This window comes from Symphalangus syndactylus, chromosome 5 (assembly GCF_028878055.3).
Source record: "Symphalangus syndactylus isolate Jambi chromosome 5, NHGRI_mSymSyn1-v2.1_pri, whole genome shotgun sequence".
Taxonomy (NCBI): Eukaryota; Metazoa; Chordata; class Mammalia; order Primates; family Hylobatidae; genus Symphalangus; species Symphalangus syndactylus.
The window spans coordinates 143,734,099-143,761,703 of record NC_072427.2 but is presented as its reverse complement, the minus strand read 5'-3'; the positions used below and the strand labels follow the sequence as shown (position 1 = coordinate 143,761,703).

At 42.3% G+C, this 27,605-nt stretch overlaps 1 protein-coding gene across 6 annotated transcripts in view; it reads left to right on the top strand.

The window, feature by feature from the left end:
- The first annotated feature begins 1,343 nt into the window (after nucleotides 1-1,343).
- Nucleotides 1,344-27,605, top strand: part of BORCS5 (BLOC-1 related complex subunit 5) — a 131,051-nt gene continuing 104,789 nt past the window's right edge. For 2 of the 6 annotated variants that reach the window (XM_063639664.1, XM_055280605.2), the window contains exons 1-2: nucleotides 1,344-1,426; nucleotides 5,492-5,635. In XM_063639664.1, coding sequence (XP_063495734.1) covers nucleotide 1,426; nucleotides 5,492-5,635 — 145 coding nt within the window. In that variant the 5' untranslated portion in view covers nucleotides 1,344-1,425. Of the gene's footprint in view, nucleotides 1,817-5,491; nucleotides 5,636-9,855; nucleotides 11,899-27,605 lie in introns of those variants that run through there. The other 4 variants (XM_055280604.2, XM_055280603.2, XM_055280606.2 and 1 more) reach the window with 3 other exon arrangements.

Sequence of the window (27,605 nt, the reverse complement as noted above, 5' to 3'; positions counted from 1 at the left end):
GACACAGCGAGACTCCGTCTCAAAAAAAAAAATGAAATCTTTATCCAAAAGGAAGCATAAAAAACACCATCACATCAGTATGGACTGGTGTATGGAACACAAAGCAAATATACTTTTATGTGGAAAAGGGGAAACAAGAACCAGAATGAGTTATTTTCCATTCCTCACCCCTTTTACCTCCTCTGTCACCTTCCCCTCCAAGAGGAAATCTGGGAGGGGAAGCAAGGACTCTCGGAAAGGGAATGGTCTCACTGCTTAGTGGGCCCTTCCCAGTCCCATCAGCCGGGTGTGGTTTATGTAAACCTCAAGACTAGTCAAGACACAACTTTCTAGAAGCCTGCTGTGATCTCTCAGGCAGTTTTTAGTTCTATCTTCATATTCCCAGAGAACGCTGTACTTAGATTCATTTGCATTTTTCTCATTATATTGCAATGGTGAGTAGAGGAAAGAGCATCAGACAGTCCTAAATAGTTCGACCACCTACCACCTGCTGACCATGGAGGAGTCACCTACTTACAGGCTGCAGGGTTGTTGTGAAAATTAAATAAGGTAAAATAGGGGAAATTATTGTGATATAGTAGAGTGGAAGGGACTTAAATTTTATCATTTAGTCAACTTGACACTTCTTCTGAGACTACATTTTATGCATATAAAATCTCAAGGCATTTACTTGAAATTTCTTGACGCAAACAATGTAATATAAAATGAGTTGCAAAGTTCGGAGAACTCCAGAGCCAGCTAACTCCTTGATGGCATTGCATTGCTAGGTCTACTTTCTTGCCCTAGCAAAAATGGCAGTTTCCTTTCTGGATTACTCCCTCCTCACCTTTTGTTAGTTTCAGAGTGACTTGTTGATAACTGTCAAGGTCCCCAGAAAGCGCCTAGCCAAAAAGGTACTTCACTTCTCTTTAAAGATGTGCACTCCCTAATACATGAAACAGCATTTTCTATTTCTTAATTTTTCTCTCATTTCCAGCTGCTGCTTTCACCGTCTTCTGGCATTTTTTTGTTTGGTCGTCCACTGCTAAACTCCCAGCTCTTCAGAATTAAAAATGAGTTTTGCATCCAAGCTGTTGTGGGTTCGAATCCTGGGTCTATCTAGCATCTCTTCCTCCATCTGTAAAACAGGGTTAAAAATACCTATTTTGTAAAGTTCTCACACGTGGGTATTGAAGAGCTTAATAGTGTGGGTGGTGTTTTAAAGGTGACGCATCATTCCAACAGGAAAGGGTTTACCCTTTTCGGCAGTTCTAGCTTCGAGGAAGTCAAGCCCTTTAAGGTGGCATCGCCCTAAGTCGCAGGAGCGGATCTCTCCGCCCCTCCCTCGGGCCGGGGGCGGGGCCTTCTAATCCGGAACTGACGGTCGGGCGTATCCGGCACCGCCCATCTGCGTCCCGGAAGGAGCGAGCTTGCGGCGCGTGAACCAGTGAGTGAAAGCGGCGCCGCCCGCCGGCCGCAGGTGCGGCAAAGCCAGTGTCATCTGCTGGTTCTCTTAGGGCTCCCGGAAAGAAGGAGGGCGAGCCGCGTGCATTCGCGCCGCGCCTCCTTGCGTTTCTGTTCCCCAAATAGGGCCTTTCCTTCTCCCGCCGCCCAGGCCCCTGCGTGGGCTGGACGCGTCAACCCCACACATTAGTCTCGCTGCGGCGCCCAGACTCTGCCTTGCCTTCCCGTCCCGGTCCCTGGCCCCTGCCCTGTCGCCCGCCGCCGGAGCGGTGACCGCCCGGCCGCCGTTCTTCTGCTGCCACCGCTGCCGGCACCATGGGCAGTGAGCAGAGCTCCGAGGCCGAGAGCCGACCCAACGATCTGAACTCCTCAGGTCGGTGTCCTAACCTCCCACCCTCCTCCAGCCCGCCCTGTCCGCTTGCAGAGCGGGCTGCCTCCCAGACTAGTGGGGTCAGGGACTGCGGACGGGAACGCACAGAAAAAGCCCTCACCATGCTACTAGGAAAAAAAAAAGTCACCATCTGTCCTGGCCTCGATTCCCCTGATGGAAGTGCCTGTAACTGCAAGCTAAGCCAGCGTGGGCGCCGGTGCCCTTATTTATTTTCAAAACAGCCGTTTCTCCCAGCTACAGCCTACTGTTTAAAGGACGAGCTAATTAATTTTTGGCTCTAGTGCTCATGGCTGATGTAGTGAGATTTGGCTCACACAGTGGATGGATTATAGGACCTCTAAGAACAGTCTGTTTCTTAAAAACGGGTGTTAGAGGTTCCTTTTCTGAAGGGATATGTGATAGGTGTCCACTTGCTTTGAACCCTTGAGTGCAAAGGTCTCCAGAAACAGCTTTTTCTTCTCAGAAGGTGTCTTGGTCCCTTTTCTAATCTTGTAGATGTTGGCCAGACGGCAGGCTCTGGTGTTTTCCATTGTTGTTCTCTGTCCATGATTTTTAGATTTCTCTAAGCGTTTGAGACAAGAATGGGAGGATTATTGTGTTTGCAATACAGTGAGTGTTCAATAAATAAATAAAGCAGCTGATGTTTAATTGAGGACCATTTGCTGCTTTTTTTGTTACCCACACGCTAGGACAGCTGGGAGTGCTTTGGTTAAGCTCCGGGGTTGCTAATGCAAATTGGTTAAATCTGGGGCCTAAAAAGAGTCCCAGATTTTAGAAGTTCTCTGTTCTTGATAGGATCTGTAATTCAGAAATAGGCAAGCTAATAGATCTAAGAGTGTTTCACTTTAAGGTGTGACTTTCAAGGCTAGTTCAGACCTACATTCTGGGGACTGGATTGGGGGAGCTTTGAATGGTGAGCAGTATCTACTAGCTTTGCTACTTTTTTCTATTTCCTTGGAAGGGCCAGAGTGTCATATCTAAGAAATATAATAATTGCGACCTTTGACATTCTTTCTTCTATGGCAGGGCAGAAACATATTTTGGGGGGAAGCGGTGTGGCATCTTTTTAATTTGTTTTCTTGCCCATGAACCAACAGCATTCGAGCATTTCCGATGTTAGAATTTGCCTATTCCCCTGTGCCAGGTGCTTTACATACATTTACATATAATTTTTGCAGTAATCCCATTTTACAGATAAGGTAGTAGAGGCTAGCTAGAGTGTTTTGAAGTCCCCTTTCCTCTGGCATCTGGGGAAGGAGGAATCACAATTTATAGCAGGAAAGATTTCTGGCATGGCTTTTGTAAAATGTTAGGTAAATTACCAAAACAGGTAAATAAATATTTCTTGAAAAGAAATAAAAGCAGCAGAGATTTTTCTAGAACAGTGAATGCCAAGCCTCCGGAGACGAGCTTCTAGGAGGCAGAGCAGTTCTATGGCATCCCTGGGTTAACCTTTGAGATATGACTATAATGAGCCTGGGAATATTACCTTCTAGAGCATAAAACACTTTAAAGATTCATTCTTGCCCCAGTCTGGAAGATATTTGGCGGAGAGGATGATTTCTTGGTCTAGGGAGTCCTTTATAATTTGAATCACTTCCCTCCAAATGGATTACTTTCTCCCAAGGAACCTGAATTGATCTCCCTATTTGTCCTCCAAATTTCTGATTTTTGCCTCAGCCTAGAATGGACTTACTGGCTATTTTTGCCCTGGACTAATGCTATAATTTTAAGAGTGAGGGGGCTGTAGTCCTAGCTACTCAGGCCCAGGTGGGAGGATTGCTGGAGCCCAGGAGTTTAAATCCAGCCTGGGCAATGTAGTAAGACTTGACTCTTTTTTTTTTTGAGATAGAGTTTCACTGTCGCCTAGGCTGGAGTGCAGTGGCATGATCTTGGCTCACTGCAACCTCCGCCTCCCGGGTTCAAGCAATTCTCATGCCTCAGCCTCCCAAGTAGCTGGGATTGCAGGGACATGCCGCCATGCCTAGCTAATTTTTGTATTTTTAGTAGAGATAGGGTTTCACCATGTTGGACAGGCTGATCTCGAACTCCTGACCTCAAGTGATCCACCTGCCTTGGCCTCCCAATAGTGCTGGGACTACAGGCGTGAGCCCCACCGTGCCCAGCCACCTTGACTTAAAAAAAAAAAAAAAAAAAAGTGAGGAGGCTGAAGCCTCAGGAATAGGCCAGTCATTTGGGGGTTGAGAACAGGGTTTTTTCCTGGGCTTACTAAACATAGCTGGCTTGATGTGGTAGGGTGGATAGACAGCTTTGCAACTCCAGTGTCGCAGAGATGGGCTTGTGTACCAATAACTTATAGACCTCTAATTCCTTTCCTAACTGTCTAGCACTGCTGACTTTGGGCAAGTCACATTTAAATTTTGTACCCTTTATTTCTCATTTTAGAAATAGGGATATATACATATATCAAGGTATCAGGAGAATTAAGGAGAAAGTAAAAACAATCTGCCTATACTTTTGTGTGCCGAAAAAGAAAATGTTTAGTTATGAAAGAAGTTCATTCATGTTATATAATCCTGTAACGGGCTGGGCGCGATGGCTCACACCCATAATTCCAGCACTTTGGGAGGCCGAGGTGGGTGGATCACGAGGTCAGGAGTTCGAAGCCAGCCTGGCCAATGTGGTGAAACCCCATCTCTACTAAAAATACAAAAATCAGCCAGATGTGGTGGTGCATGCCTGTTGTCCTAGCTACTCAGGAAGCTGAGGCAAGAGAATTACTTGAACCAGGAGGCGGAGGTTGCAGTGAGCCGAGATTGCACCACTGTACTCCAGCCTGGCGACAGAGCGAGGCTCTACCTCAAAATAAAATCCTGTAATGTCTGAGGGTTTTTGTTGTTGTTGTTTTGTTTTTTGAGACTCTTGCTGTCTTACTCATGCAGTGGTGTGATCATGGCTCACTGTGGTCTTGACCTCCTGGGCTCAAGTGATCCTCCCATCTCAGCTTCCTGAGTAGCTGGGGCTACAGTGTGCACCACCACATCTGACTAATTAAAAGAAATTTTTTTTTTTTTTTTTTTTTAGAGATAGGGTCTCACTATGTTGCCCAGGTTGGTCTTGAACTCCTGGACTCTGGTGATCCTCCCACTCAGCCTCTCAAAGTGCTGAGATTACAGGCACGAGCCACCATACCCAGCCTGAGGTGGCGTTTTTGTTTTTGTTTTTGAGACAGAGTCTCACTCTTTTGCCCAGGCTTGAGTGCAGTGGCACGATCTTGGCACACCACAACCTCCGCCTCTCGGGCCCAAGTGATTCTCCTGCCTTAGCCTCCTGAGTAGCTGGGATTACAGGCACCCGCCACCATGCCCCGCTGATTTTTGTGTTTTTAGTAGAGACAGGGTTTCGCCATGTTGGCCAGGCTGGTCTTCAACTCCTGACCTCAGGTGATCCGCCCACCTCGGCTTCCCAAAGTGCTAAGATTACATGCATGAGCCACTGTGCCTGGCTCCAGCCTGAGTTTTTAAAAATACTATAGAAAACAGTTTCTATAATTCATCCCCGCCACCCCAACCCCAACTGCAAGATAGCTACATTTTATAAAATTATTCTTTTTAATCACTACACCAAAAACTGCTTTGGTGAGGCAGAGGTGCCTAACTAATATGCATCTCCTAAGCAGTGTAACTTTATTTTCAGTGACTCCTTCACCAGCCAAGCATAGAGCCAAGATGGATGATATTGTGGTTGTAGCTCAGGGCTCCCAGGCCTCACGGAACGTCAGCAACGATCCCGATGTCATCAAGTTGCAAGAAATTCCAACCTTCCAGCCCCTTTTGAAAGGTAAAGAATTGCATTTTGTTTGATCTGAACTTGCTGGAGAGGTTTGTGTAGCTCTACTACTTTCTCTCTACGTATCCATGTATCTTGCTCTCTCATCTCCTTTAGGTCTTTGCTTAGATGGCATCTTCTCAGTGAAGCCTTTCTTGATTTCCCTAATTAAAATTGCAGCCCCTTTCCCTACCTGTTTTTCTCTATAGCACTTAATTATCATTGACCTATTGCAAATATGTTTACTGTCTATATTTCTCTGCTAGAATGTGAGCTCCATGATGGCAGGTATTTTCTCTTTTGCTCACTGTTGAATTCCCAGCACTTGAAATATAATCTGGTATAAGATAGGGACTGAGTAAGTGAATGAATGAGGTTGGAAATGGCCCTTCCCTGTTATATTCCCATGGAAAGCTTTTCATTCTTATTTGTGATCTGGACACTGGGTGGACTAGTTCAGATCCATAGAGAAAATCTCCATCACTACTGATACACTTGTAATTAACCTTGGCGGCAGTTTTATATGAGAGTTTGTGTTTGAGAAGAGAGATTACCCACCCAATTAGCATATATTGTGGTAGTTACCTTTTGACACGAAGGCCACCACTTTATTATTTCATATCTCTATTAAGTAGTGGAGATGATTTTATATTAACTGGTGTTTCTGCTGTAAGAGTCCTTTAGTTCCCTGCTCCCTCACCCCCACCAAAGATTAGGAAATAATGAACATAAAGCCCAGGTTTACTTAACTTGGTATAATACAATGTAAAACATCTTACATTTACGTAGCTATTTGTATTAAAATACCCCTCCTCATACGCATATCATCCCTTTAATTCTTACATCATTAAATGTGTTTCAATGATTGGGATAAGATCAGCTTCTTATAAGCCTTTTATAAGGCAGCTGGCATATAGAGAGGTTGAACTTGAATGTTCTTCATTGATGTCAAATCCTATATTACACTGTTCCACACTATTTAGAAAACAAAAACAAATGGTGCTTTATAGATGATCCATATATTGTCTTATTCTTACCAGTGCTTTATCTGTTTCATAGATAAGGAAATAGAAGCTTTCAATTTCTTTCTTTTTTTTTTTTTATTATACTTTAAGTTTTAGGGTACATGTGCACAACATGCAGGTTTGTTACATATGTATACATGTGCCACGTTGGTGTGCTGCACCCATTAACTCGTCATTTACATTAGGTTTATCTCCTAATCAATTTCTTCCCTACAGGCCTCAGAGTTAGACTTTGGTAAACATTCTGGCTCTTATGTAAAATAACATATCCTGTTACTCATCTTTTTTTTTTTTTTTTTTTTTAGAGTTTTGCTCTGTCACCCAGGCTGGAGTGCAATGGCATGATCTTGGCTCACTGCAACCTCCACCTCCCAGCTTCAAGCGATTCTCCTGCCTCAGCCTCCTGAAGTAGCTGAGATTACAGATGCCTGCCACCACGCCAAGTTAAATTTTTTAAAATTATTTTTAGTTGAGAAGGGGTTTCACCATGTTGGCCAGGCTGGTCTCAAACTCCTGACCTCAGGTGATCCACCCGCCTTGGCCTCCCAAAGTGCTGGGATTACAGGCGTGAGCCACCTTGCCCAGCCTACTCATCTTCTTAGTTTTCATGATTTTGAGGAATAATGTGATTCTCTAAAGAAGCTAACAATAGTAGGGCATGGTGGCTCACACCTGTAATTCTAGCACTTTGGGAGGCTGAGGCAGGAGGATCACTTGAGTCCAAGAGTTCAAGACCAGCCTGGGCAACACAATGAGACTCTGTCTCAACAGATAATACAAACAATTAGCCAGGCATGGTGGCACATGTCTGTCGTCCCAGCTACTTTGGAAGCTGACGTAGGAGGATCGCTTGAGCCCAGGAGGTCAAGGGTGAAGAGAGCAGTAGTCATGTCAGTACACTTCAGCCTAGGTGACAGAGTGAGATCCTGTCTCAAAAAAAAAAAAAAAAACCGGCCAGGTGCTGTGGCTCACGCCTATAATCCCAGCACTTTGGGAGGCCAAGGTGGGTGGATCACGAGGTCAGGAGATCGAGACCATCCTGGCTAATACGGTGAAACCCCGTCTCTACTAAAAGTACAAAAAAAATTAGCCAGGTGTGGTGGCGGGTGCCTGTAGTCCCAGCTACTTGGAAGGCTAAGGCAGGAGAATGGCATGAACCTGGGAGGTGGAGCTTGCAGTGAGCCAAGATTGTGCCACTGCACTCCAGCCTGGGTGACAGAGCGAAGACTCCATCTCAAAAAAAAAAAAAAAAAAAAAAAAATTAGCTGGGTGTGGTGGTGTACACCTGTAAACTCAGCTACTCAGGAGGCTGAGGCAGGAGAATTGCTAGAACCGGGAGATGGAGGTTGCAGTGAGCCGAGACTGTACCATTGCATTCCAGCTTGGGCAACAAGAGTGAAACTCCATCTCAGAAAAAAAAAAAAAAAATCTGCATGTAACTTTCAGCAGAGCCAGAACTTAACTACTAATAGCCTTCTGTTTACTAGAGGCCTTACTGATAGCATAAACAGTTGATTAAGGCCGGGCGCGGTGGCTCACGCCTGTAATCCCAGCACTTTGGGAGGCTGAAGTGGGCGGATCACGAGGTCAGGAGATCGAGACCATCCTGGCTAACACGGTGAAACCCCGTCTCTACTAAAAATACAAAAAAATTAGCCGGGCGTGGTGGCGGGCGCCTGTAGTCCCAGCTATGCAGGAGGCTGAGGCAGGAGAATGGCGTGAACCCGGGAGGCGGAGGTTGCAGTGAGCCGAGATCACGCCACTGCACTCAGCCTGGGTGACAGAGTGAGACTCCATCTCAAAAAAAAAAAAAAAAAACAGTTGATTAACACATCTTTTGTGTTATATGTATTATGTACTGTATTATTACAATAAAGTAAACTAGAGAAAAGAAAATGTATTAAGAAAATTATAAGGAAGGCCAGGCACAGTGGCTCATGCCTGTAATCCTAGTACTTTGGGATGTCGAGGAGGACGGATCACTTCAGGTCAGGAATTCGAGATCAGCCTGGCCACCATGGTGACGCCCCATCTCTACTAAAAATACAAAAATTAGTTGGGTGTGGTGGCGTGCAGCTGTAGTCCCAGCTACTTGGGAGGCTGAGGCACAAGAATCGCTTGAACCCGGGAGGCAGAGGTTGCAGTGAGCCGTGATCATGCCACTGCACTCCAGCATGGGCGACAGAGTGAGACTTGGTCTCAAAAAAAAAAAAAGAAAAATAAAATTATAAGGAAGAGAAAGTATATTAACTATTCATTAAGTGGAAGTAGATCATCAGAAAGGTCTTCATCATTGTCTTCACGTTGAGTAGGCCGAGAAGGAGGAAAAGGAGGGGTTAGTTTTGGTGTCTTAGGGGTGACAGAGGTAGAAGAAAATCCCCATCTAAGTGGACCCATGTGGTTCAGACCCATGTTGTTGTTGAAGGATCAACTGTAATTCATTTTATGATAATCACTAGTAGGGGAAATATCTAGGAGAAGACTTGGTGTTAAGGGAAGCTGACCTCAGATTTGAAGTCATCGCTGAGGGCTGGCCATGGTGGCTCACGCCTGTAATCCTAGCACTTTGGAAGGTCAAGGCAGTTGGATCACCTGAGCACAGGAGTTTGAAACTAGCCTGGCCAACATGGCAAAACCCTGTCTCTACAAAAAATACAAAATTTAGCCGGGCATGGTGGTGGGCACCTGTAGTTCCAGCTACTCAGGAGGCTGAGGTGGGAGTATCGCTTGAGCCCAAGAGGTAGAGGTTGCAGTGAGCCAAGATTGCATCACTGCACTCCAATCTGGGCAACAGAGCAAGACTCTGTCTCAAAATAAATAAATCATCACTGAGTGCCCTAAAAGTGAGTAATTAATGTGATGCAGTTAATGCAATGCAACTGGACCTGGTTGCATTGATAAATGAGTTTTAACTGGGACTTTGCCACCAACTATTAGGTTGTTTGGCTTTGTTTTTCCACCTCTTTGAGCCTTGGTTATTAAGAACATTGAGAATAGGTGTAGGAAGGAGGAAGGCTAGTAAGGAGCAGGTTACAGGAAGAGGTTATCCGGGATTTGGTTAAGGAAGGTAGAGATGAGATCATGGCTCACTGCAGCCTCCACCTCCTGGGCTCAAGCGATCCTCCCACCTCAGCTTCCAGAGTAGCTGGGACTACAGTGTGCACCACCACACCCGGCTAATTAAAATACATTTTTTTTTTTTTTTTTTTGTAGGGACAGGGTCTCACTATGTTGCCCATGTTGGTCTCAAGCTCCTGGACTCCAGTGCTCCTCCCACCTTAGCCTCCCAAAGTGCTAAGACTACAGGCATGAGCTACCATCCCTGGCCCGAGTTTTTAAAAATACTATAGAAAATAGTTTCTATAATTCATCCCCCCCCACCCCAACCCCCACTTGATGAGAATGGCATGAATCTAGACAACATGTGGCTGTGGCCAGACTATAGCAAACAAAAAGCTAGTGAACATTTAAGGTGATGCTCATGTTTCACTTGTGAAGACGAAACATCTTGGGCTGTGATTAGGAAAGATAGGCAAAGGGGGTGGAAATGAGAAGTATAATTATGATAACGTATCTTATCCCCCATGCTTCTCCGTAATAGCTATTGTTCTTTCCGTTTTTATAGATTAAAATATTGAGGCCTAGAGAGCTTAAATTAATTGCTAAAGTCACATGGCTGTAAGTGATAGCACATTTTAAGATTGCATCAGGACATAGAATAAGACTTAGTTTCCAATTCTAGCAAAGCCCATTATAGAAATCACTAGGATATACAGGAACTAGCATGGTGGGTATAAGGTTGTTTGGGTTTTGAGGTGCAGCATTTGTTGCAGAGCCTCCTGCTTTGACATTGTTCTGCCTGATAATTAAAAGCCCTACCCTCTGCCTGCTGGGCTGCTGCAGGGGCCACGCACCACTGTTGCCTTTATACCCTGATCTCTTTTTCCCCCCTTTCCTGCTTTCAGGATGAGGCCTTTCCTCAAAATAGTAAAAAGGCCACACAGTGAAGGCTGTACCCCCCAGGTTTGATTTCAGAAGGCTTTTATTCAACTTAATGACAGTTTATTCTTTCAAAACAATATATTCAAGTATTACACAGAGTTCACTATTGTTTCATAATGTCATATGATGTAATGCTAATGCTGGTGGGTGATGTGCAGAGGCAGTGGCTGGGCGAGTTTGGGGCTATTTGTATGACTGAGGTAATGTTTGCATTTTTAATAAGCAAGCAGATTCTTTCTTTGGCCTTAACCCTTTTGCATAAATATACCAGAGTATAATTTATGCTCCATAATCCAAATATCTGTTCCTTTTTTTTATCAAAGGGATTTCTGTTTTTCATAGCAATGTCTGAATTAGTAATTTATTTTGACATGTAAAGCATTTTATAGGAAATGAAAGATTAGAAAATTAGAAAGTAGCCACAAATGGCCGTGACAGAACACAAAGGCAAAATAGTAGACTTGATGTAAGTTAGCAAGATTCCAAGAAGTTAACAAACCCTGTATAGATTTCTTACTTGAAATTCAACCAGTCATATTTTTTAATGAATCCCACTCTATTGTATGTCATTCTATAGAAATGAAATATTTGCAAGAGAAAAGTAATATGGTTGATGTTTTATATATAAAAGTTACAAAAATAATTATTCACTCTTAGATGAATGTATGTGTATTTACACACATGCATGCATGTGACATTCTTTGCAACCAATCTATCATTTTTGTTACTGACCTTGGATACAACATAAGAGATTGTCTTGCTGCCTATGGAAGGGGCTGTCCTTGTTAATAACAAGGATGATCAAACATATACAGTGTAAATACTGAAGTGATACTAAGCAGCTTTGTTGGGAGTTTGGTGTTTGGTTGTTAAGAACATGATGCATGTGAAGCAGATTTTGATAATTAAAAGGAGCCTGGGGCTTTTCATAGTGGAGCGAAATCTCATGGAACAGCAGTGAAAGCTTTCAAATCACACGGAACATTGAGAATTGGAGCTTGAAAGTGTAGCTAGGGAAGAATGAAGCAATGGAAAAAGGGCGATAAGGAGAGCATGATGGAGCTAGATTTCAAATGACCAGTTTCTTCACATTCTTCTATCATCTGGACAAATAAAAGTCTGCATTCATCAGATGTCTGCCTCGACCAGCTGTCAGACCTTGTCATTGCATTGGAAAATGGCAGCCAAAGGAAGGGACAAGAGAATGGATCTTAATGAGAGCCACAGTCTTCTCTGAATGGCTTAAAGGTAATCTCTAAACCCAGGGGTAATCCTAAGTATATTTTCCCCCAAATACCTTATTGGAAAGATGATGACTTATTCCTGATTACTTTATAGATTTGTATTTGTAATAGCTCTTCAGTTAAGCTTTTAAACATGGCTATTCAGAGAAGTGTGAGTTGTGTGTAAAAACAAAAACAAAAATAAACATAGCTGTTTACCAGCATTGGGTTAGCCTTACTCAGAACAGTGGGAAGTACCAGGTGAATGGTTGCTTTCAACATTGAGAAAGTGAAGCTGTCTCACCAGAACACCCTCATTTTTTCCCTCACTCCCATAAATCTCTGTGTGCCTGCATCCATTCTTGTTTCTTTCCATTAAGTCTCATAAGGTATTCATGCCTTTCTCTGAAACTTAATGCCATTCTGTTTCACTCTTTCCATTTGCTAGGACTTCGCTCCTGTCCTTTTCTTTTTTGTCTCGCACCTAGCTTAGTGGACCTCTTTCCTCTTGTTCAGATACACGGCTCTTCCCATCTTAAAAACAGAAGACGAACACTTTCTTTCGATTTAGTTGCCCTCTTGGCTACCATGCTTTCTCTTTTCTCATTTCTGCTGCCAAACTTACTGCCTCCATGGCCGCTACATGCTGTCCCTGCATCCTTGATACCTCTGCCATTTGGGAAGTTCCCCTGGACAGGCTCTCATATACATAACTTCATCCATATTTGCTGCTTTGGAGGATTACTAGTGTTTTCTTTTCATGCTTGAAGTTTTTTTCTCACTCCACATCCTCCTCTTCTTTTCCATATTTAACATAGGTTTCTGTCCCACTTGTTAAATCTCCCTTCCTTTGGCTTATGATACCTCCCCACCCAGTAGTATTCTGTTTTTGTTTTGTTTTTTTTTAATCTACTCATTAGTCTCTGTTCCTCTCTGCACAGCATTTTGCCTAGTGCTCTTTTGGAAAGCCAAGATTCTAAGGAGCTTTAAGTATTCTGAAATATAGACATCAGGATGATTGTAAGTCTCTGTCATCAACTTCAACTTTTTTCTTTTCCTTCTTTTTCTTCTTTTTTTTTTTTTTTTTTGAGATGGGGTTTTGATCTGTCATCCAGGCTGGAGTGCACAGTCATAGCTCACTGCAGCCTTGACCTCCCAGGCACAAGTGATCTTCCGACCTCAGCCTCCCAAGGAGCTGGGACCACAGACGCACCACACCTGGCTAATTTTTTTTTTTTTTTTAATTTAGTGACGGGGTGTCACTGTGTTGTCCAAGCTGGTCTCAAGCTCCTGGGCTCAAGCAGACCTCCCACTCTGGCCTCCCAGAGCACTGAGATTATAGGTGTGAGCCACTGCACCTGTCCAGCTTCAACTCCTTGTTCTGTTTGTCCAGTGTCTTGTTCTGTTTGTCCATACAGTCACTTTAAATTCAGCATGTTCCATCTTCTACTTGTGTATTATGTATTTATTCATTTTATTTATTCAACAAACACTGGATCTTCTTAGGTGAGTGAGTAATGTACACTTGAAAAGAATGTGTTCTGTAGTTAACGGGTATAGTGTTCTATAAATATCAATTAGGTCAAGAAATGGTGATGTTCAAATCTTGTGTGTGCATATTTATTTCATTAATTTGATCACTTAATGAAACAGAGGTATTCAAATATCCAGCCATTTATGTTAATTTGTCTATTCCGTTTATTCCACTGGTTTCTACTTTGTGTGTTTTGAAAGTCTATTATTAGGCAGATATGCGTTAATGATTATTATATCGGTCCTTCCATCTTTATGAAAATGTCCTATCTATGTGTTATTACCCCTGTCTTGTAGTCTAATTTGTCTTCTATCAATATAGCCACTCTAGCTTTCTTACACTTACTATTTGCATAGTATACCTTTTACTATTCTTTACTTATTTTTATCGATTTATGTCTTTATATTTAAAGGGCGTCTCTTGTAGACAGCATATAGTAGGGTCTTGCTTTTGTATTTAGGCTGATTGTCTGCTTTTTAATTGGTGTGTAAATTGATATGTTTGGATTTAGGTCTCCCATTTCGTACTTTCGGTTACTTTCATACTCCTTTCCTGCTTCCTTGCATTAAAAAAATTTTTTTTTAGTACATATTCCATTTTAGTTTCTTTTTTTGGCTAAGTTATACTCTTTTGCATTACTTTTTTAGTGGTTGCTCTAGAGGTTACCATATAGTCTTCATATTTTTCATAGTTCATTTAGAATTACTATTGTATCACTTCATGTAAAATGTAGGAACCTTTCAATGGTGTGGTTTCATTCACCACCCCCCCTCCCACTTCTTCTTTTTTTTTTTTTGAGAAAAAGTCTTGCTCTGTGGCCCAGGAGAGAGTGCACTGGCACAATCTCAGCTCACTACAATCTCTGCCTCTCCAGTTCAAGTGATTCTTGTGCCTCAGCCTCCTGAGTAGCTGGGACTACAGGTGTGTGTCACCATGCTGTCTGACTTTTTTATTTTTAGTAGAGATGGTGTTTCACCATGTTGGTCAGGCTGGTCTCCAACTCCTGACCTCAGTTGAGTCTGCCTGCCTCGGCCTCCCAAAATGCTGGGATTACAGGCATGAGCCACCACGCCTGGCCCACCTTCACTTCTTTGTGCTATTGCTTTCATATATATTGCATCTACATATGTTAGAAATCCCATAGTGGTTTTATACACACACACATACATACACACACACACATATTGTTTTAACAATATATCTTTGGAAGCGATTAAGAGAAGAAAAGAACTATATATAGAATGTGATGTTTACCCACATAGTTAACATTTCCAGAATTCCTAATCCCTTTGTCCAGTTTCCATTTGATGTCATTTATTTTTAGTTTAAAGGACTTCTTTTAGCCTATCTTGCAGTACAGGTCAGCTGGAAAAAAGTCGTATTTTTATCTATCTGAACTTTTTTTTGCCTACTTTTGTTATAAAGTCATTTTTTGGTGTAATTACTAAGTTTTTGAGGAGATATTGTGAGACTCCATGAAATCTCATTTTTTAAATCTACCTTTATTTCATCAGTTATAATATCTATTGATGATTCTTGCTTGAATTAGTTATGCTGTGATGGCTACCAAATAACTGTTTTCTAATTTTTTCATTCCTTCTGCATTTATTAGTTTATATTCTATTGGAAGGAATAGGTTTCTCATCTCCCCATTTATTTATTCAAATCAGTGTGGAACAGTCAGCTCTTATTTTATCCAATGAGTTGTACGTAATCTGTCATTATCATTATTTTTCAATCTCAAAATGTTCCAAAATTGGCCAGTGACAGCATCTTCAATCTAACTTCCTGTGTCCTTTTTTTCTGGAGACGGAGTCTCGCTCTGTCGCCCAGGCTGGAGTGCAGTGGCGCGATCTCGGCTCACTGCAAGCTCTGCCTCCTGGGTTCACGCCATTCTCCTGCCTCAGCCTCCCGAGTAGCTGGGACTACAGGCGCCCGCCACCATGCCCGGCTAATTTTTTGTATTTTTAGTAGAGACGGGGTTTCACTGTGTTAGCCAGGATGGTCTCGATCTCCTGACCTCGTGATCTGCCCGCCTCGGCCTCCCAAAGTGGTGGGATTACAGGCGTGAGCCACTGCGCCTGGCCTGCTGTGTCCTTTTAACATATTCCCCTTATTCTTTGAAAATGTCTTTATTTTCTGGCACGATATAATGTTCCAGACTTGTCTTATTCTTCCATGGCCCCAGCTCTAGAATCAGGTATTTCTTAAAGGAACCCTGGTTCTTTTAGTGAAGGGTCGTATTTAGAATCCGTTTCCGGACCTTCTCAGAAGTTTTAGCTAGGGAATCCATAGATACACACCCACACATTTATACCTGTGTTTATTTTTCATATGTTCATATATTTGGCAACACGATCTTGCCCTTTCACCCTGGCTGGAGTGCAGTGGCACAATCACGGCTCACTGCAGCTTTGACCTCCTGGGCTCAAGGAATCCTCCTATCTCAGCCTCCTGAGTAGCTGGGACTACAGGTGCGTGCCACCACGCCCAACTAATCTTTTTGTATTTTTTGTAGAGATGGGGTTTCCCAGTGTTGCCTAGGCTAGTTTCAAACTCCTGGGCGCAAGCGATCCACCTGTCTCAGCCTCCCAAAGTACTGGGATTACAGGCATGAGCCACCATGCCTGGCCTATATTTTCTATATATTGAAAATGATAAGTTCACACTAATATGTTCTCTATGTTCTTTGATCCTCAGGTATGTACTTTTAATCAAATACTTTGGTCATTATGTCTTCCAATATTTTTCTGCTCCCACCACCTGCTTTTTGTGGGACTCCAGTTCGATGTTAGACCACTTGATATTTTCTCACAGACCACTGACACACATTTCAATTTTTATTTTCAGTCTTTTCCTTTCTGTTCTTACTTTGGATAATTTTTACTGCTGTGTTTCCATGTTCAGTGGTCTTTTTTTCTGTCATGTCTGTACTGCTTTTTTTCAGCTTTAGATTCTCCCCCTTAAATGTCTTTGATCTCTCTGCTTATCATGCTTATGTTTTCCTCCACTTTTTGAACATATGAGTACTTTTATTTTATTTTAATTTTATTTTTAAGAGGGAGTTTTGCCCTTGTTGCCCAGGCTGGAGTGCAATGGCACGATGTCAGCTCACTGCAGCCTCTGCCTCCGGGGTTCAAGCAATTCTCGTGCCTTAGTCTCCTGAGTAGCTGGGATTTCAGCCACCCGCCACCATGCCCAGCTAATTTCTGTACTTCTAGTAGAGACGGGGTTTTGCCATGTTGGCCAGGCTGGTCTTGAATTCCTGACTTCAGGTGATCCACCTGCCTCGGCTTCCTAAAGTGCTGGGATTAGAGTGCATTTATTTTAAAATTTACTTTACTAAGTTTTTTTTTTCTTTTTAGACACAGGATCTTGCTCTGTTGCCCAGGCTAGAGTGCAGTGGCACCACTGTGGCTCACTGCAGCCTCAACCCCCCTGGGCTCAAGCAATCCGCCTGCTTCAGTCCACCAAATTGTTGGGATTACAGGCATGCACCACCACACCTGGCCTGGATTTCATTTTATTCCTTTAAGGATACCAGACTTTATTCTCGCATGTACATATGGTTAAGTTAATTGTAGTCATTTGGACCCTTCCCATGTTTTTTTTAAAATATCGTTAGGGCTCATCTAGTGCAGTCTTTGCCTAGTTTAATTTAGTCTCACTACTAAGGTGAAATCCTTCTGAGTACTATATCTGTTGCCTTATGTATCATGAAGTCTCTCCGCTGTGGCTAGTGGGAGCATGAGCTCTTCAGAAAATGTTTGACCTGCTGCTTCTCTCTAGTTTTCTCCAGTCTCTGGAATTTCACCTTACAAATTTGCAGATGATGTTTTCAGAGATTTAAGGGTACCCTGTGCAGATCTCAAGGCTGCCCCCTTCTCTCCCATATTCTGTTGTGCAAATCCTACCCACTTTAGTTTCTGCAAACTTTGCTCTCTCTCTAACTCAGTGAGGCTGCTGGGCTTTTTTTGATGTCCATCCTGCTATGGACTGAATGATTATGTCTCCCCCCAATTCACAGGTTGAAATTATAATCCCCAATATGCTGTATTAGGAGATGGGGCCTTGAGAAGTGATTTGGTCATGAGGGGGAAGCCCTCATGTCATGGGAGTCACACCCTTACAAGAAGAGAGGGGAGAGAGGTTGCTTCCTCCTTCTGTTCTTAGCCATGTGAGGACACAAGGAGAAGACAGCCATTTGCAAACCAGGAAGAGTGCCCTCACCAAATACCCAATCTGCCAGCACCTAAATCTTGTACTTCCCAGCCTCCAGAACTGTGAGAAATAAATGTATGTTGTTTAAGCCATCCAGTTTATGGTATTCTTGTTGTAGAAGCCTGTACCGACCAAGACACCTCCCTGGTCTGCCTCTTGGAAACTGGCTTCAGGTAATAAGCTGGGAAAATGGTAGGGCTTGTTTTCCTTTTCAGGGATCAAAGTCCTGTGCTGCCTGTTATACGATATCGGAAATGAGTGTTTCATATATTTTTGTCTGGTTTTCCAGTTGTTTATTATTGCATAATAGCAGTTAATCCTTCATGTGCAGAAGCAGAAATCCTTTAAAAAATGCTTTTTAATCCATATTTTTCTGTCCGATAGCAGTTTTTCCATTTTACTTAAGAGCCTCCTGCCAGCAGCCTTTAATTGGTCATTCATTTCTGCAACATATTGATAAACACCTGCTAAGTGCCTGATGTGGTCAGATAGTGCAGATACAAAAAATAGAAGACGTAGTTGCTGCCCTTTAGGACCTGATTGTTTTGTAAGTGATTTAGACAGGTAAGTACTCATAATAATATCATATTAGTAATACTGGCCACATGTCCCAAAGAGTAGATAAACATGGAGGAGATAATTATTAATTTGGCCTGGAAATTTGGGGCAGGCTTCCCAGAGGAAGTAGAATTGAGCTGAGCTTTGAGGGATGAATAGCACATAGCTACATAGAGAAGGCAGGGTTGCAGAGAGTATTCTTTTTTTTTTTTTGAGACGGAGTCTCGCTCTGTTGCCCAGGCTGGAGTGCAGTGGTGCAATCTCGGCTCACTGCAAGCTCTGCCTCCCGGGTTCACGCCATTCTCCTGCCTCAGCCTCCCGAGTAGCTGGGACTACAGGCGCCTGCCACCACGTCTGGCTAATTTTTTTTTGTATTTTTAGTAGAGATGGGGTTTCACTGTGTTAGCCAGGATGGTCTCGATCTCCTGACCTCGTGATCCACCCGCCTCAGCCTCCCAAAGTGCTGGGATTACAGGTGTGAGCCACCGCACCCGGCTGAGGGTATTCTTAGTTTAAAAGTCTTCTATATATATTTTAAAACATATGTTTAAAAGATGCTGGCCAGTCACAGTGGCTCATGCCTCTAATTCCAGCACTTTGGGACCCCGAGGTGGGAGGATTACTTGAGCCCAGGAGTTTGAGACCAGCCTGAACAACATGGTGAGACCCTGTCTGTACTACAAAAAAAAAAAAAAAAAAAAAAAAGTTTATCTGGGTGTGGTGGTGTGCACCTGTACTCCCAACTACTTGGGAGGCTGAGGTGGGAGGATCACTTGACCCTGGGAGGTCGAGCGGTGTTCATAGCACTGTACTCCAGCCTGGGTGGCAGAATAAGACTGTGTCTCAAATAAAATAAAATAAAATAAAATAAAATAAAATAAAGGATGCCAAAAAGAATTCTTAACCAGGTCGGGCACGGTAGTTCATGCTTGTAATTGCAGCACTTTGGGAGGCTGAGGTGGGTGGATCACTTGAGGTCAGGAGTTTGAGACCACCCTGGCCAACATGGTGAAACCCCATCTCCACTAAAAACAAAAAAATTAACCAGGCGTGGTGGCACACAGCTGTAATCAGCTACTGGGGAGGCTGAGGTGGGACGATCGTTTGAATGCAGGAGGCAGAGGTTGCAGTGAGCTGAGATTGTGTCACTGCATCCAGCCTGGGTGACAGAGTGAGACTGTCTCAAAAAAAAAAAAAAAAAAAAATTAACCAAGTTTGTATTTGGGATATACTGCTTTGATTTCCTTTTTCTTTTTCTTTTTCTTTTGAGCTGGAGTCTCCGTTGCCCAGGCTGGAGTGCAATGGCGCCAACTTGGCTCACTGCAACCTCTGCCTCCTGGGTTGAAGCAATTCTCCTGACTCAGCCTCCTGAGTAGCTGGGATTACAGGTGCCTGCCACCATGCCCAGCTAATTTTTGTATTTTTTTATAGAGACGATGTTTTACCATGTTGGCCAGGCTGGTCTTGAATTCCTGACCTCAGGTGATCCACCCGCCTTGGCCTCCCAAAGTGCTAGGATTACAGCTGTGAGCCACTGTGCCTGGCCTGTAGAGGAATCTTAAAACTGTCATAGTTGGCCTGGTGCAGTGGCTCATGCCTGTGATCATAGCACTTTGGAAAGCTGAGTGAGGAGGATTGCTTGAGGCCAGGAGTTTGAGACCAGCCTGGGCTACATAGACCTCATTTCTACAAAAAATTTACAAAATTAGCTGGGCATGGTGGCATGTGCTGGTAGTCCTGTAGTCCCAGCTACTTAGGAGGCTGAGATGGGAAGCTCTCTTGATTCCAGGAGTTTGAGGCTACAGTGAGGTCCAATCATACCATGGCACTCCAGCATGGGCAACAGAGTGAGACCCTGTCTCTGAAACAACAGCAACAGTCATAGGTATTTAATAATGTTTAAATATTTTTTTCCATCAAAATTCAGTTTCACAGAAAGCCAGTGAAATGCAAAGTGACATTTTAAAGAATGTGTTTGGATAGATAATCATTTGCTTCTACAAACTGGTGAAAATCATCAGCAAAAGTTAGTAATCATGGTTGTTTTTTTTTTTTTTTTTTTGAGATGGAGTCCAGCCTAGGCTGGAGTGCAATGGTGCAATCTTAGCTCGCTGCAACCTCCGCCTCCTGGGTGCAACTGATTCTCCTGCCTCACCCTCCCGAGTAGCTGGGATTATAGGTGCCCACCACCACGCCCAGCTAATTTTTGTATTTTTAGTGGAGACGGGGTTTCGCCATGTTGGCCAGGCTGGTCTCAAACTCCTGACCTCATGATCCGCCCGCCTCGGCCTCCCAAAGTGCTGGGATTACAGGTGTGAGCCACCACGCCTGGTCTGTATTCCTGTTTTCTAAACATTTTTAGCAGTGTATGAAAGTGTCAGTAAGTAAGTATTTATGAACAAAAAGTCTGTTTTGATTTGCAGGATTTTTGGAAGAGGTGACAATTGGGATTGCTTTGTTCTTCAGTCTTTTTTTTTTTTTTTTTTTTTGAGACGGAGTCTTGCTCTGTTGCCCAGGCTGGAGTGCAGTGGCACGATCTCGGCTCACTGCAAGCTCTGCCTCCCAGGTTCACGCCATTCTCCTGCCTCAGCCTCCCGAGTAGCTGGGACTACAGGTGCCCGCCACCACGCCCGGCTAACTTTTTGTATTTTTAGTAGAGACAGGGTTTGACCGTGTTAGCCAGGATAGTCTCCATCTCCTGACCCCGTGATCCTCCTGCCTTGGCCTCCCAAAGTGCTGGGATTACAGGCGTGAGCCCCTGCTCCTGGCCTGCTCTTCGATCTTTTTTGATTGAGGGCTTTTCTCTAACTTAAAGTATCAGTATCTTTTTATTTCAGTAAATCTTACGTTATATCAAAATTAATTTTTCTCAGCCATAAGAGAAGGAAAAAATAAATCCAACAGAGAGTTAACAGTTACATAGGCCAAAGGCAAATTAATAATAAATACCATAGGTCTTTCTCATATTTTGCCATTTTTTAAATAAGATGACCTTCTTTTAGTGTAGTAATTAAATTTATAGCAGTCCTGTGTTTAACAACACATTTACCACTAGATGTCACTAGACTAAAACAATTGGTAAGCTTGTTGAAACTGCTGCAACCTGGTGCAGTCTTTTCAAAGGCCTTTGGTTAATAAGGCTTCCTCTGTAGCACCTGGATTTCTCATAAAACTAAGTCACAGCTTGCTTCAAGCACAAGCTGATTGGGAAATATACATGTTCTGTGACACCTTAGTAATCTAGAATTACTTAGTTTAGTGTTTATCAGGACAGAAAAGGAAAAATCTTACTATCAGAGGAAACTTTTTAGTGACCTTAATTTTTTGGAGAGAAAACAATTTTCAGTCTGTCATTGTACTCAAAGAAGCATTTATCATCACACCTCAGATTTCTCAAGAGTTGAGATTTTGTCCCTTTTTTTTTTTTTTTTTTTTTTTTTTCGAGATAGTGTCTTGCTCTGTCGCCCAGGCTGGAGTGCAGTGGCGTGATCTTGGCTCACTGCAAACTCTGTCCCCCAGGCTAAAGCAGTTCTTCTGCCTCGGCCTCCCGAGTAGTTAGGACTACAGGCGTGCACCACCATGCCTGGCTAATTTTGTGTATTTTTAGTAGAGACGGGGTTTCACCATGTTGGCCAGGCTGATCTCAAACTCCTGACCTCAGGAGGTCTGTCCGCCTCAGCCTCCCAAAGTCCTGGGATTACAGGTGTGAGCTACCTTGCCCAGCCAAGAGTTGGGATTTTGCCTTAAACATCGTGGATTTCTTAGGGCCCAGCACAAAGCTTGGAACTTGGTAGGTATTCAGTAAATGCAATTAAGCATTAGGGTAGTATACTAGATGTCATGGGGGAAAAGATAGCTCACAGGTCCTCTGCTCTCTAGAAGTCTCATTTGGGAGACAATACACGCCCACAGCACAGGGTATCGTATGTAAACCAAATGAGTAGTGCATTCACTAGCTTCTGTAGTATTTCAGGGGATCAGTAGCTCTTGGGAGCTAGCGGTAGTGATCAAAGGTGTCCTTAAGAGAAAGTATATTTAGAGATGCAAAAGTAGGACAGTTACAAGTGAAGAAAGCAATGAGCCAAGGTTTAAGGATAGGAAAATGCAGGCAGTAAAGATTTAGAAAGATAAAAACTCAAGGGCCCTGAATTTAAAGCATACATTTAGGTTTAATATTTTTTAGGGATATTGGAGGGACATTGAAGGATATTGGTGTGGGAAAATAATATGTTGCATGATAGTTTGTAATTTACAAAACAAGAGCACTTGAAGAAGAATGAATTAAAGATGATTGCTCTTTGATTTTAAAATACTTCTGTTTTAAAGCCTATTACAGGCTGGACACTGTGGCTCACACTTGTAATTCCAGCATTTTGGGAGGCTGAGGCGGGCAGATCACCTCAGGTCAGGAATTTGAGACCAGCCTGGCCAGCATGGTGAAACCCTGTCTCTACTAAAAATACAAAAAGTAGCCAGGCATGGTGGCGCACGCCTGTAATCCCAGCTACTCAAGAGGCTGAGGCAGGACAATCGCTTGAACCTGGGAGGCAGAGGTTGCAGTGAGCCAAGATCTTGCCACTGAACTCCAGCCTGGGTGACAGAGTGAGACTCTGTCTCCAAAAAAATACATAAAGTCTACTACAAACACTTTTATTTAAAAGAGAGAACATAGGCATAGGGCTTAGTATAGTACCTTGCACTTAATAAACCCTCAGTACATGATTCTTGTTGATAGTAATATTATTAAATGGGGAAAAAATATTAGAGACATGCTACAAAATAACTAACCGGTTTTCTTTATAAGAGTCAAGGTCTTGAAAGACAAGGAACAATTGAAGAATTGTCACAGATTTGAGGAGACTAAGGAGACATGCAGTGTGGGTCCTGGATTGGGTCCTAGAATGAGAAAGGATGTTAGTGGGAAAAAAGGGCACATTTGAATAGTTGTGTAGTTTAGTTGATTATATTGTATCAGTGTTAATTTCCTGGTTTTGATCATTGTATTGCAGTTACATACTATGTTAATATTAAGGGGAAGCTGCTGAGGGTGTAGTGGTGAGATCATGACTCAATGCAGCCTCGACCTCCCAGGCTCAAGTAATCTTCCTGCCTCAGCCTCCTGAGTAGCTGAGACCACAGGTGTGTGCCACCACTCCCAGCTAATATTTTTAATTTTTTTTGTAGAGATAGGGTTCCATATGTTGCCCAAGCTGGTCTTGAATTTCTGGGCTCAAGGGATCCTCCCACCTTTGCCTCACAAAGTGCTTGAGATTTAGGCGTGAGCCACTGCACCCATCTGGAATCCTATACTTTATGCAACTTTTCTATTTCTTTCTTCTTCTTTTTTTTTTTTTTTTTCTTTTTTCTTTTCTTTTTGGAGGCAAAAATCTTGCTTTGTTGCCCAGGCTGGAGTGCAATGGAGCGATCTTGACCCACTGCAACCTCCGCCTCCCGGGTTCAAGTGATTTTCTTGGACTACAGGCACATGCCACCATGCTTGGCTAATTTTTGTATCTTTAGTATGGTTTCACCATGTTGGCCAGGCTGGTCTTGAACTCCTGGCCTCAGGTGATCCACCTGCCTCAGCCTTCCATAGTGCTGGGATTACAGGCATGGGCTACCACACCTAGCCTGCAGCTTTTCTTTAACTTCTTTTGCTTTTTGTTAACTTCTTATTCTTTTTGTTAACTTCTTATTCAAAAATAATAAGTTTAAAATTTTGTTTTAGAAAAGATTTCAATTTTGTATTTGAACTAAGTTATCTACTGAGAGGTCGGATGTCAACAGAAAGAGTTTAGAATCTCCTACCCACAGAGCTTTTAAGATCCACTAAAGCCCATTAAGCAATCCACTAGAATGGCTTAAGACAAGAGTGGGTTCCCTTGAAGACCGAGAAGTAGAACCTCTGAGGTGCTTCCTTGATTAGGCTTTGTCTTAATGGAATGTTGGAGCTAGTTTGATTGTCTATCCAAACCATTAAAACTTTTTATGTCAGCACTAGGGCTGTTTTTGCCTTTGTGTGTTCACTGGAGTAGCACTTTTAATTCCCTTTAAGAACTTGTCCTTTGCATTCACAACTTGGCAAACTGGTGCAAGAGGCCTAACTTCCACCCTATCTTAGCTTTGAACATGCCTTCCTCACTCTAGCGTTTGATTTAAAGTGAGAGATGTGCAGTTCTTCCTTTCACTTGAACACATAAAGAACATTGTAGGGGAATTAACTGGCCTAATTTCAATATTATTGTATTTCACGGAATAGGTCCAAGGAGAGGGTGAGAGATGGGGGAATGGTTGGTCCGTGAAGCAGTCAGAGCACATGCAACACTTCTCAATTTAAGTTTCCTGTTTTATATGGGTGTGGTTTGTGGTGCCCAAAACAATTACAATAGTGACATTAAAGATCACTGATCACAGATCACCATGACAGATACCATAATAATGAAAGTTTGAAATATTGCAAGAATTACCAAAATGTGACATACATGAAGTAAGCACTCTGCCACAAATCTTCAGTTTGTAAAAAAACACAGTATCTGTGAAGCACAATTAAAAAAAAAATTTGAAGTGGAATAGAATGAGGTGTGCCTGTATATGGAAGATGGCTTGATCTAATCAGAGATAAAAAGAGATGAATGAGGACCATATCAGAATTACTTCCAGTTTGCAGTTAATTCTGCTCCCGGTCTCCAGTCCTAGGCAACCACAGGCCAGCTTTTCTGGACATTTCATCTAAATGGAATCATACAATACATACTCTTTTGAGTCTGACTTCCAGTTTTTGCCTATTATGAATAATGCTGCTATGAACCTTTGTGACCATTCACAAAGGTTCACATGTGTTCATGTGAATGTGTTTTTATTTCTTTTGGGTGGATTCATAGGAACAGAATTGGTAGGTTGTATGGTAACTTTGTGTTTACTTTTATGAAACTGCCAAACTTTTTTCAAAATTACTGTACCATTTTACATTACTTCCAGCAATGTATGAGAATTCAGTATTCTCTTTATTTCTGATGATAGCTATCAGAGTGGTTGTGTAGTGTATCTCATGGTTTTCATTTACATTTCTCTAATGATGTTGAGATTATTTTTGTGTGCTTGAAATACCTGTTCAAATCTCTTATCCATTTTTAAATTGGGTTTTTAACTTATATTGTATTATAACAAGTTCTTTATTCTGGATACAATCTCTTAATCAGATATATGATTTGCAGTATTTTCTCCCAGACTGTGACTTTCTTTTCATTTTTTTTTTGGATGATTTTTATTTTTTGGAGACCGAGTCTCACTCTGTCACCCAGGCTGGAGTGCACTGGCGCGATCTCAGCTCACTGCAAACTCCACCTTCTGGGTTCAAGCAGTTCTCCTGCCTCAGCCTCCCAAGTAGCTTGGATTACAGGTGCCTGGCTCATTTTTATGTTTTTAGTAGAGACAGGGTTTCACCATGTTGGCCAGGCTGGTCTGGAACTTCTGACCTGGCTGATATTTTTTGAAATACAACATTTTTAATCTTGGTGAAGTTCAGTGTATCAATATTTTTAATAAAGATTTCTCCTAGAAGTTTTATACTTTTAGTGATTGCATTTAGGCCTGTGATCCTTTTTGGATTACTTTGTGTGTGTTGTGTAAAGGTCTAAGTTCATTTGGCTTTGTTTGTTTGTGTGTGGTATCCAGTTGACCCTGTACCATATGTTGAAAAGATTGTGTTTTCCCTTATTGAATTATCTCAGCACCTTTAAAAAATGACCATAAATGTAAGGGTTTATTTCTGGACTCTTAGGTCTGTTCCATTGATCTGTCCAATTTTTAATTTCGTGGATTGTACTTTGGTGTTGTATCTAAAAAGTCATCACCAAATCCATGCTTACCTAGATTTTCTCTTGTGTTACTGCTTAGGACTTTTATAGTTTGCATTTTACATTTAGGTCTCTGATCCATTTTGACTTAATTTTTGTGAAAGGTATAAACCATATGTGCTCTTAAAGACTGTACAGTCTACAGTCATTGGGTAGAGAGTTTTATATATGTCAGTTATGTTGGTTGATAGTGTTTTTTGAGTTTTGTATATTCTTACTGATTTTGTCTTTAGTTTTATCAATTGAGAGTGAGGTACTGAATTATTAACCTGTTTTGTTGAATTGTGTATTTTTCCTTTTGATTCTGTCAGTTTTTCCTTCATTTGTTTTGAGGATATATTGCTGGTGTGGATACATTTAGAATTATTATATCTTCATGATGTAATAACTTTCATCATTATGAAATACCATTCTCTTATATTACTGTCTTTATTTCTATTTTATCTAATATTAATAAAGCCATTTGTGTTAGTCCACTTTGAGTTGCTATAAAGGAATACCCGAGGCTGGGTAATTTATAAAGAAGAGAGGTTTATTTGGCTCACAGTTCTGCAAGCTGTATAAGAAGTGTGGCACCAGCATCTCCTTCTGGTAAGGACCTCAGAAAACTTTCAATCATGGAGGAAGGGGAAGGAGGAGCAGGCATGTCACATGGTAAGAGAGGGAAGCAGAGGTGGGGGAGGTGCCACACTCTTTTAAACAACCAGTTCTCACATAAACTAATAGAGGGAGACTTGCTCAGTACTACAGGGAGGCACCAAGCCATTCTTGAGGGATCTGCTCCTATGACTCATACGTCTCCCACTAGACCCCACTTCCAACATTAGGGGCCATATTTTAACATGGGATTTGGAGGGGACAAGTATCCAAATGATATCACTATTCTGTCTTTCTTATGGTTCTATGATGGTCTATATCTTTTTTTTTTTTTTTTTTTGAGACAAAGTATTGCTCGACAGGCTGCTGAAGTGCAGTGGCGCGATCTCAGTTCCCTGCAACCTCTGCCTCCTGAGTTCAAGTGATTCTCCTGCCTCAGCCTCCCAAGTAGCTGGGATTACAGGCGCGTGCCAGCATGCCTGGCTAATTTTTGTATTTTTAGTAGAGATAGGGTTTTGTCATGTTGGCCAGGCTGGTTTCGAACTCCTGACCTCAGGTGATCCACCTGCCTCGGCCTCCCAAAGTGTTGGGATTACAGGTGTGAGCCACCGCACCCAGTGGGTATGTATCTTTCTTTATCTGTTTACTTTCAACTCTCTTGTGTCTTTGAATCTAAGGTGTGTCTTTTGTAAATAGCATATAGTTGGATCTTGATGTTTCATCCAGTCTGACATTCTCTACCTTTTGATTGAGGTGTAAAAACTATTCACTTTTAATGTAGTTATCAATCTGGTTAGATTTGCCTTTTTATTATTTCTTTTCTATACATTCTTGTCTATTTTGTTTCTCTGTTCCTCCTTGACTGCCTCCTTTTATATTAAATACATATTTTTAGTTTACTGTTTTTAACTCTTCCATTGATTTTTTTAAACTATGTATTTTTTGGAGTTGTTTTCTTAGCAGTTG